At 37.7% G+C, this 12,291-nt stretch overlaps 1 protein-coding gene across 2 annotated transcripts in view; it reads right to left on the reverse strand.

The window, feature by feature from the left end:
* Window positions 1–1,347: 1,347 nt before the first annotated feature.
* The window catches only part of ZPBP (zona pellucida binding protein), a 123,719-nt gene continuing 112,775 nt past the window's right edge, over window positions 1,348–12,291 (reverse strand). For both annotated transcript variants that reach the window (XM_075557505.1, XM_075557504.1), the window contains one exon: window positions 1,348–1,625. In XM_075557505.1, the coding sequence (XP_075413620.1) occupies window positions 1,518–1,625 (108 nt within the window). In that variant the 3' untranslated portion in view covers window positions 1,348–1,517. The remainder of the gene's footprint in view (window positions 1,626–12,291) is intronic.

Genomic DNA, 12,291 nt, shown 5'->3' on the forward strand with positions numbered 1-12,291 from the left:
CTTTTATGAACATTGTGGATCCATAAAAAAATGAAATCTTTGACAATTTTTCCTTTTACTATGATGTTGTCTATCAGTAACATTGGGATGATTTTTGCATGTATGCATGGAATTGCAATCCATACTGAAAGCTGTCATCTTGCTCTCAACAATTAAGGTTCTATAATCTGCATATCACCAGTTTTTCAATAAATCTTCCTGTCAGTTATTCATCACCTGTTGTAAACTTGACATGCTGGATTGGAAGCCTGTGGTCTTCAGAAAAATCACTGGTGGACTGCTAGTGGTGAGAAAAATTAAGAATGGTCCTCTGGGGCTCAACAATGAACTCAAGCTGCTTGTGGAAGTCTCACAGTGTCGGGAGATGTAGACTGAATTAGGCCTCCCTTTTCTCCTGGGTGATGTTCTTGACGAAAACATCTGGATGAGCCCCTGAACTGGTCTCCTTGCCGGCCCCCACTGCATTTAATCAAAAGATCTTAGAAGTATCACAAATTGAAGCTGTAAAATTTTCAGATTTTAAGTTTTTAGCTGTAAATGACCTATTTTTTTAAGTAAAATAAGTGTCATATACATGAATAAAGCAATATTTTGGATACTGAGAAAAAAATCTAATTTCAGAAATTACTAATATTATTTCATGGTATTTAAATATTAATTTTATTGTAATTATTTACATTGAACTACAGCAGCCTAATGTGAGGTATATTTTGATCTATACGTTGTACACAGGGCCATTATGAGTCAGAACCAACTTCCTGGCACTTAACAACAACAACAAAATAAAAGGAGACCAGCAATAGTTGTAATCATGTTAATATTTATCATTATATCCATTTTGACAGTGAAAGGAATCAAACAAAGATAGTGACGATTTCTTAATCCTTAGTCACTTTACATTGAAAAAGTTCAAATGTTAATATCGGCTCATACACAGAATACTGCATTTTAAAATGTGAATAGGTAATTTAAATACTTTAAGCCTGCAAAGTTTTAAGACAGCTACACTGAACTTTATTAAAAACTAAAAATGTGGTTGGAGATACAGTTTAAAGCACAAAGGCTAAAAACGGCAATAATATGACCCAAAGGGTTAAAAATGATGTTAAACTGTGAAAGGCCAAATTGGACAGAAGTAGTAAAACTTCTTAAAATTAAAACAAAGGAATGAAATATGCTGAAATAAAGTTGAATGTTGAAGAGTTGAAGAAGATGGTGACAAAATCCAGTGTACATAGAGAATAAAGCTTAAAAAAGTCTTTTGAAGTAACCCAACTTAGTATATTTCACTCTGTTTTTAAAAGCAGTGATACAAATGATGATTTGAAATAATATATTAGACTGGCACAAATAGAAAAATAATACAGGTGTTAATCTTCATAAAGCATTTGAATTACTATGCTTTATTAAAATGATGACGCCAAATTTTGTAAAAATTATTATATTTAATTTTGGCATAATACTGATTTCTTTTTTTCCAAAAATATTGTTGTGTATTTAATAGACCACTGAAGAACTCAAAATAATGGCCTATCAGCATGCTTTTGCTCCATATACCATGCTGGTATTGCATTGAAGACAGTGAATTCCATCACGGGGGTTATAAGATCCAGGGCTGCAGATAACTGTGAATAAAGAACAGGCTAGAGTAAGCAAATTTTCTTAAAATGCCACATACATTAACTCTACAAGGAAGATATATTTTAGAAGAAGATGACTTTTCCAGTACCATGCTTCAATAATGCATGTTAAAGTTTGGAGATGGTTTATATTAGAAGAGTTCAACGTACTTTAATTTTATAATGTCTTTTTATTCAAACTAACAAATGTTTTAACTGTTAATCAGAAGCAATATTTTCCACAGAGGAACCAGTATTCTTCAGTAACAATTTTAATAAACATTTTATGATCAAATTTTAGTAAACATTTATTTTAATTTGAAAATATTGTTTCAGACTAAAGAAAAATTAATTATACAAATTTAATTGATTTATTTAGTCTAATAATAAGAGATTTAAAAATGATACGGTACATTGTAAAAGTCCGATTGTGCATATCATATATTTCTAAAACAAATGTGTGATTGTGGCATTCTTTCTCTTTATTTACCTACCAATATTAGTTATATCAAAATTTTGGAAACAGCACAATTTTTGTAAGTGCTAACAAACATCATACATGAAGAGGAGCAATCTGCATGAAGGTTTTACATTCATACATCAATTGTATCAGTTACACTAATATTTGCATAAAATAATCTAAAGCTGTGCTTAAGTAAAAACTGCCTTTAATATGAAAATAATAATAATTTACAATTTATCAATAGTTCATGAGGTGGGAGATTTGGGGAGGGAGGGGGAAAAAAGAGGAGCTGATACCAAGGGCTCAAGGAAAGAAAAAAGGTTTTGAACAGGATGATGGCAACATATATACAAATGTGCTTGATACAATGGATGTATGGATTGTTGTAAGAGCTGTTAGAGTCCCCAATAAAATTGTTTATTTTAAAAAATAAACTATCTTCAGATAAATATTCTTAAAGTTTTCAAAACGTTAAATATTATATGTAATAAATGCAATCTTTATCTATAACTTCTTCCTTGCGTGTATATATCAGCATACTCTGCACCCCTCTCACAAGTAAATGTTATTTAAAATGTGAATTTAACCCAGTATTTTCCAGTTTTGAGTCTGACTGAGTAGAATATACTCTTTCTAGTCAATACAGTTGATTAAACTCATACCTATTGAATTAAGGAGAGAATAAGTCACATCAACAGAATGGCTGAGTAAGCATTTCCAAATGCCTATTCTTATACAGAAACGTCGAAAAAGGTAGCAAATAAAACTAAGAGCAATTTTCTTTATAAATATAGACTATAAAATCCTCAAAAATAGTATTAGTCTATTTTCAGGATTCCTTGGGGGACAAGGCTTGACACATGAGACCCGACTGGAAGACACTCATAAGGGTCAGCAGACAGACCTGCAACAATCCATCAGGTAGGTTTGCTTTGGTTTTTTTTTTTCCTTTTCCTCTATGTCTATCTAGGACAGGCAGGGAAAACAATCCCAAGTGGAAAACAACTGGACCGGTGGTCCCAGGGGTACATGGGAGAGGAGGGGAGGGAGAGGAGGTGCACGAATCCAAAAAACTCAGGGATAAGAAATAACAAGCGATTTAAAATTGATGGCGAGGAGGGTGTATAATGCTCTATGGGGTTTGATCCAGCGCAATGTATCTAAGAGGAATTACTGAGAGCTGAATGGAGGGTGAGCATGATAGTGGGACAGGAGGAAGGTAAAATAGAGGGAATGAATAGGAGGTAAAAGCTCCTTAAAGAAGTTAGCTATAGGCAAGTATACATGTAATTATATACACATAAATATATACAAATGTAATTAATAAATTTACAATGAAAGAGGTAGAGGTCAATGTATATACATTTATGTGTTAAGTGTTAAGATACCAGATGGGCTTTGGGCCTCTACACAAGACCCCCCTTAACACAAGACACTTTGTTCTAAAAACCTGGCACAGAAGGTGCCTGGCTATCAAAAGATATAGTACCTGGGGTCTTTAAGACTTGAAATTAAACAAGAAACCATCTAGCAGGGAAGTAAATAAGCCCACATGGAAGAAGCACACCAGCCTGTGTTATAATGAGGTGTTGATGGGATGAGGCATCAGGTTTCAAAATATCCAAAACAACCAATTATATCAATGCAAAAGAGGGGAGTTGGAATGCTGACCCAAAGCCCACCTGTAGACAATTGGACATCCCCCCACAGAAGAGTTACAACGAAGGGAAGATTCAACCATGGTGCAGTATAGCATTGATGAAACACACATCATGCCTCTAGTTCATGAATGCTTCCTCCCCACCACTACCATGATCCAGTTCTGCCTTACAAATTGTGTTAGACTGGAGTACACACATAGGTACAAATAAGAGCTCTTAACACATGGAATTCAGAATAGACAAAACCCACAGGAACAGTAGTGGGAGTAGCGATATCATGGCGGTAGAAGGATGGCGGGGAGGTGGGGGAAAAAGGAAGAACCCATCACAAGTTTGGATATATAGCACCCCCTAGGGGGACGAATAACAGAAATGTGGATGATGGGTGACAACAGTGTAAGACATGAAATAACAATAATAATATATAATTGATCAAGGATTTATGAGGGGAGGAGGGTTGGGGAGGTTGGGGATAAACGTGGAGCTGATACCAAGGACTCAAGAGAAAGAAATGTTCTGGAAATGATGATGGCAACATATGTACAAGTGTGCTGAACAAAAGAATGATGGATTGTTATCAGATTTGTAAGAGCCCCCCAATAAAATGATTTGAATAAATAAATGGAAAACAAAAATATAATAAAAATATATTATTAGTAAATTAAATCAAACTCCATATCGAAAGGATTTTACAGCATGACCAAGAATTTATCTTAACAATGTAAGGGTGAGTTAAGATGATTTTGTCCGCTGTGAACATGGCTGCGAGTCACAGTGATCCCATACACAACAGAGTGAAACACTGCCTGGTCCTGCACCACCCTCGCCATTGTGCTTAAGCCCATTGTAGTATCCATTGTGTCAATCATCTCTTTGAAGTCTACCTCTTTTTGGCTGACTTTCTATCTTATCAAGCCTGATGCCCTTTGCCAGGGACTGATCTCCTCTAACAACATGTCCAGAATACACTGAGATCAATTCTTGCAACCTCGATTCTAAGGAGGCTTCTGGTTCTACTACCACCAGGAAAGGTTCAGTTTTTTTCATCTGACCATTCTTCACCAACACCTTAATTCACCATAATTATTCATTATGGCCTTCCTTATTCATTGTCCAGGTTTTATATGTATATGAGGTGATTAAAAATACTACAGATCAGATGAGTTGCACTTTAGTCTCCAAAGTGACATTTTGCTCTTCCATGAGCGTTGATTATGAATCCAATTAAATTGAATAGTATATCATTTCAATTTTATTTCTATCATGATGCTTTCTACTGATCCAGTAAGAATTTTGGTTTTCTTACATCAACTTGTAACCTGCATTAAGTTTTTTGATCTTCATCAGTTAAAACCTTCAAATCTCAGTTGACTATGAAAAAATACTTGAAAGTATCCAACTACATTTTCATTACAAAAGACACAGCTAACTAGGATTAGAAGGGAACATTCTCAACATGATAGAATGCATTTATGGAAAACCTCTAGTTAATATAACAGTAGTAAATAACTGTTAACTCTTCCATACTATCAGAGAGAAGATTGAGGTCTCTCTTGTCCATGATTATCTGATATAGTCCTAGAAATCCTCACCAAGGCAATGAAACAATAAAACAAAGAAATAAAATGCAACAAAGTTGAAAGGGAAGAAAAAAATCATTTTACCAGCAGATAGCTGGTATTATTCTATATAGAAATCCCAAAAACACACAAACAGACACACTACTAGAACTTATAAAGAAACCCAATGAAGGTTCAGAATAAATATGCCCACAAACATTAGTTGTGTTGCTGGTACAAAGTAGCAATGAGTAATCTGAAAGGAAAATTAAGAAAATAATTTTATTTACAATCGCATCTAAAAGATGAAATGCCTAGGAACAAGTGTAACTGGGATGTGTAAAACCCATGCAATGAACTTACAAAACAACACTGAAAGGAATTAAGGATCTATACTCTGAGGATGCTCAACAAATGGCAAGTTAGGACTGACATAGATTTTCTTATTTCACACTCTCTCTACCAGACAGGGTTCTGTCCCGTAAATCAGGTTTAATTGAACATTAGCATATCTCCAACCCCCACAATATGAGTAACTAGAAGTATCTTGGAGATATATAGGCTAGTAACAGGGTCTGAAAAATCCTACACATATGTGAAATTATTTGCTTAATAATTATATACCATTGACTAAAATAATCTCTAGCAATAGAATGACTTTAAACCCTTACAGTGAAGATTAAGGATGTGCTACAAAAAATGATAATGATGCCTAAACATTGAATTAGGTACTTACAGAAACAATAGTTATAAGTATGTATTTTGAGCTGTCACTAGATGGTATCCTTAATATGAAAAAAATTAGTTTTTAGAACATGTACAGCTCAGATGAGGCAATCACTGAAGACATGGGAGCCATAGGAAAGTGTGGTGAAGAAACTAAATGGTTCCCCGCTATCATAAATGATAGCTTCTGAGGTCTTAAAAGCTAGTTTCAAAACAGGCAGCATCTAAGGAAAGAGTCATATAAATCCGCGTGGAAGAAGCACACTGTGTTATATGACCCAAAGATGGCTAATAATACGATCTAAACTAGGATAAGGGACTGATCTCAGTACCCAAATCCTAATTACACTGATTTCAGAAAATGTGGGTGATTGTGATAGTTCAAAGTCCATGTGGAGAACCACTACATAGGATGGGCCTCAGCAGAATACTCAGTGCATGTGAGCTAGAAATAAAAACAGTCCAAAAATCAGATGGTGAGTACTGTAAAGGGGATTTTAGCAACTGTACTCAGGAAAACATCTTGTAATTTGATTTCCCTATAGACCTTAGTAAACTTATCCTAAACTTCCAGCATCTCTGTTTTAAGTTAGTCAGAGGACCGACCCTATCAGATGGACACTTGTATTGTGTCTGCACTTGACTTACATACCGTATATATTCGAATATAAGCTGACCCGAGTATAAGCCGAGGTACCTAATTATTACCTGGGAAACCAGAAAAACTGATTGACTCCAATATATAAGCCTAGGGTGGGAAATTCAGGATGTGAATTAACACAGAGACCAGAGGGGAGAGACGGAGCACAGCCACAGACACATCCGTACCAGTGCAGCTGCTGGCGCAAGTGAATCACTACCGGTGCTTCTGCGAATTGGAGCTGTCCACGTCATAGGACGGCTCTGATTGGTTAGATGTGAGTAAACTAACACTCAAAGCCCTGCAGTGTCAGCGGGGCTTTGAATGGACAGCGGAGAAATGGCAATCACCCGTGAGATGTTACACCTCGCTGGGGGACCACTGACCCGTGTATAAGCCGAACCCCAGTTTTTCAGCACATTTTTAATGCTGAAAAACTCGGCTTATCCATGAATATATACGGTAGTTCTCTTTTAAAGGATGCTGGGATTGAAAGAAATAGGAAGATAGTAATGGAGATGATGATTACCTGCGAACACAGAGGGGAGGGAGGTCGAAATGCGATGTCAACAGCAAGGTGTAAAATAAGGGAAAATTCCAAAGTTAATTGTGATGATAATTGCACAGCCCTTTTTGATACAATCATAGCATTAGATTGTGTTATAGAAATAAGAAAAATAGGAAAATTTTTAAAGAAATTAGAGAATATTTTTAAAAATTAAAAATAATTTTAAAAGAAATTAGAGATTTAAACAAATTTTTTCTTTTTTTTCCAAGAAATTAGAGAAGATTTAAACAAAGGGAAAAGCATTTCATTTTTAAGTAGTAGAAAACAAAATATTTCTGAGAGCTAATTTTTCTCCATAGTTCAATATAATCCTGATTAAAATTTGAACTGTTTTTTTCCAGAAGTGGATAAAAGAGTATGTAAATTAATTTAAAATTGCAAGGAGCACTGAACAGCCAAAACAATTGTTTAAAAAGACCCAAAATGGGGGACTCACATTTCCAGATTTAGAATATTACTATAGAGCTATGGTAATCATAACTATGTGGTACTGGTATAAATATAAACATATAAAACCAGTGGAACATAAGTGATATAGTCAATTGATTTTTGCAAAGGGCACCATGTCTATTCAATGAGAACAGAATAGTCTCTTCAATAAACAACACTAGAATGAGTGGGTAGTTCATGCCAAAATAAAGCTTGACTCATACTTCATACCATATGAGAAAAATAATTCAAAATCTAATAAAAACCCACATAATTAAATGATAATCAAATCCATGCCTTAAAACTAATACTTAAAAACATAAAACTCCTAAAAGGAAACATAGGGGTATTGTTTGCAGCCCTGGTTTTTAACAACGGAGTCTTACATATGACAACAAAATATCACAACCAAAAACAAAATAGCTCAGTGGAATGCATCTATCTATCTTCTGTCTAGAGAAATAACATATATGGATATATATTCATTGTATATATGCCAATATATATATAAATGTAAGTACAAAATTGTAGAAACTCTTATCAAGCAAAAATAATAAATGTGAAGCTATTGTTTCTCAACACCTAAGTCTACACACGTCTGAATGTGCAGTTTCCATCTCTGTAACCCTTTCTTGAGCTGTCCAGCTTCCCTCCTCCCAGCAGAAGACCTCTGTGAAATGTTGAAGTGCAAGGATGTTATTTTAAGGAGAAAGGGATGTCTGACCTAATCCAGGTGTTTTCATTTGCTTCACATGCATATGGTAATTGGACATTGAACAAGAAAGACCAAAGAAAAAATGTATGTGTTTGAATTGTGACGTTGGTCAAAATATTGACAACACCATGGAGTGCCCAAAGGACAAATAAGGCTGTCTTGGAAGAAGGATGACCAGAATGCATCTTAGTGGCAAAATGGTGAGACTTCGTCTCACATAATTTGGACATGTTGTCAGGGGAGGCAAGTGCCGAGAGAAGGGCATCACGCTTGGTAAAGTGGAGGGGCATGGACAGCCCTCGAGGAGATGGACTGACACAGTGGCGACAACAAATGGGCTTAAGCACAGGAACAGTTGTGAGGATGACAAAGGACAAGAGTGTTTCACTCTACTGTGCATTCGGTCACCCCGGGTCAAAACTCACCTGATGGCACCTAACAACAACAACTTATTTTCTGAACAATCCCACATTCTTTGTATTTATACTACTTCAAAAAAATACAGTTTTTGCATCTTTGAGGCACTCAACTTGTACTCATTTTCAATGTTCTCTGAGATTTGAGATCCAAAAATAGTGCAAAGGGGCAAAGTAAGAGCTCTGGAATTCATGGAATGAGGCTTCTCAACAACATTCTCCTAAGACAGGACTTGCTGCTTTCAAAAAATGAGCAAGCACATTTTTTCAACAGAAAAAAACAAATGCAAGCACAACTTTCACGGTCTTTTTCTCACTAATGCAATTTTTTGTTTTCTGAAACATCTTTATAATAAGTCCCTATGATTTCCCTATATCCCTCAATAAAATCTATCAAGATTGCCTTTGAAATTCCAAATACCAATTTCCATGACCTTGTAAATTCAATACTTTGTTTGACTTTATTGTTTTTATTAAAAATAGAATATTTAGTTAGTCTCAACTAAACAGGCAAGGATAGGAAAATGCAGAGACTTAACTAGATGAGGGGAATGTTCCTATGTGGTCCTAGTGCTTTGCTGTGATACACGGCTTTACGAAGGGCCTGGGAGTTCAAAGAAATTGCCACATAAGCAGTGGCTGGCAGAACCGATGCAACATAGCTGGCGATGGAGCTACTGAAGGGGGATTGGGACATGTGCAGAGGAGCTTCCAATATTGACCCCTGAGGCACTCCGGGGATGACTCCTGACTGTCACCCCCTATGAATGGTGACCTCATCTCTACTTAGAATTCATTTCATAAGATTGGTCTCACCATGATGCTCCTCAGTGACTAAGGGCGATACAGGGGACAGCACCGGAGACACAGTGTGGGAATTGCACCTGACCTGATCCCACAACACCGAGGCAAATCACTGGGGGAGTGCAGCGGAACAGCAAGGGAATGGAGTGGCAAGGTCCCCAGGGAATGCTGAAAGTGGACTTTGGGGCCAGGGCGTGGTGCCCCAACAGACTGGACTGGAAAACGCTCCTAAGGGCCAGCAAACGATCCCTGAACTAACTACAAGCTTTTCTCTTGTGAACTGTTTTGTTCTGTTCTTTGTCAGTGGTTTGTTTTTGTTGTTTTGTTGTCTGGTTGTATACTGTTGCTTTGTTTTCCTCTGTCTTGTTTTCATGCATGTTAGTGACTCCACAGGTCTGTCTGAATAGGACAGGCTGGATGAACTATCTGGAGGAAAAACAACGGGACCGACAGTTCCGGGGGGACTTGGGGTGGGGGGGTACGGGGGGTAAGGAAGTGGTGTTAACAAACCCAGGGACAAGGGAAAAACATGGGACCCCAAATGGTAGAGAAGGGGGAGTGGCAGGCATGGTGGGAAATGATCAAGGGTAAGGTTGCTTAGAGAAGAGGTACACTCTAGTCCAGGTGGCGATGAAGCATGGTAGTGGGGCAGGAGGAAAGTCAAGGGAGATGGAGGAAAGAGCTAGGAGTCAAAGGGCATTCATGGAGGTCTAGACAAAGACATGTACATGCAAATATATATAGGAGGATGGGGAAATAGATCAAAGTGTGTATATTTATAGGTCAAGTACTAAGGTGGCGGAAGGACCTTGGGCCTCTACTCAAACACTCCCTCAATGCATGAATACCTTCTTTTATTAAATTGGAACTCTATGATGCTCACTCTCCCGACACAACGGCTGGAGCCAAAGTGGGTGAACAAGTAAATGTGGTGAAGAAAGCTGATGGTGCCCGGCTATCAAAAGAGATAGTGACTGGGGTCTTAAAGGCTTGAAGATAAACAAGCGGCCATCTAGCTCAGAAGCAACAAAGTCCACATGGAAGAACACACCAGCCTGTGTGATTGAGTGGTCCCAAAGGGATCAGTTACCAGGCATCAAAGAACAAAAAATCATATCATTGACTGCACACCTCCATGATAGGATCGCTGAAGACAAATGGGTGCATAAGCAAATGTGGTGAAGAAAGCTGATGGTGCCCGGCTATCAAAAGAAATTGTGTCTGGGGTCTTAAAGGCTTGAAGGTGAACAAGCGGCCATCAAGCTCAGAAGCAAAAAAGCCCACATGGAAGAAGCACACCGGCCAGTGCGATCACGAGGTGCCCAAGGGACCAGGTATAAGACATCATGCAAAAAAAAAAAGATATAAGTGTGTGTATGTATGTGTATATATGTGTATATGTATATGTATATATATACCATATTAAATGAAGGGGGAAGTGCAGAGTGGAGACCCAAGGCCCAAGTGTCGGCCAATGGAGATCCCCTCATAGAGGCGTTTAGGAGAGGAGATGGGTTAATTAGGGTGCGAGGTAGTACCGATGAAGAACACAGCTTTCCCCCAGATCCTGGATGCTTCCTCCCCCCAACTACCATGATCCGAATTCTACCTTGCAGGCCTGGATAGGACAGAGGCTGTACACTGGTACATATGAGGGCTGGAGGTACAGGGAATCCAGGGTGGATGATACCTTCAGGACCAAGGGTGTGAGGCACGATGCTGGGAGAGTGGAGGGTGAGTGGGTTGGAAAGGGGGAACTGATTACAAGGATCCACATGTGACCTCTTCCCTGGGAGAGGGACAGCAGAGAAGTGGGGAAGGGAGACTCCGGATAGGGCAAGATATGACAAAATAATGATGTATAAATTACCAAGGGCACATGAGGGAGGGGGGAAAGGGGAGGGAGGGGAAAAAAAAAAGAGGACCTGATGCAAGGGGCTTAAGTGGAGAGCAAATACCTTGAGAATGATTGGGGCAGGGAATGTATGGATGTGCTTTAAACAATTGATGTATGTATATGTATGGATGGTGATAAGAGTTGTATGAGTCCCTAATAAAATGTAAAAAAAGAAAAGAGGAGAAAAAAATGATTAGGGCAAAGACTGTACAGATGTGCTTTACACAATTGATGTATGTATATGTATGAACTGTGATAAGAATTGTATGAGCCCCTAATAAATTGTAAATTTTTTAAAAGATATGAAAATAAAAAGTAAAAAAAAAAAGATTGGTCTCACTAGCTTCTATCCCACCAAAAGATTGGTGAAAATATCAATACTTAAGCTAAATGGTTTTTGTGCAATGCTTTTGGCTGAAAACTTTTAAAAAATCATTTTATTGGAGGCTTGTATAACTCTCATCATAATCCATACACCCATCCATTGTGTCAAGCACACTTGTGCATTTCTTGCCCTCATCATTGTCAAAACATTTTCTTTTTACTTGAGCCCCTGGTATCAGCTCATTTTTCCCCTCCCTCTCCACTCCTCTTCCCGCACAAACTCTTGATAATTTATAAATTATTATTTTGTGATGTCTTACATTGTCTAACATCTCCCTTCACTCACTTCTCTGTTGTCAATCCCCCATGGAGGAGATTGCATGTAGATCCTTGTAATCGGTTCCCCCTTTCTACACCACCTTCCCTCCATCCTCCCGGTATTGCCACTCTCACCACTGGTCTGGAAGGGA

The sequence above is a fragment of the Tenrec ecaudatus genome, chromosome 9, assembly GCF_050624435.1.
Source record: "Tenrec ecaudatus isolate mTenEca1 chromosome 9, mTenEca1.hap1, whole genome shotgun sequence".
Lineage (NCBI taxonomy): Eukaryota > Metazoa > Chordata > Mammalia > Afrosoricida > Tenrecidae > Tenrec > Tenrec ecaudatus.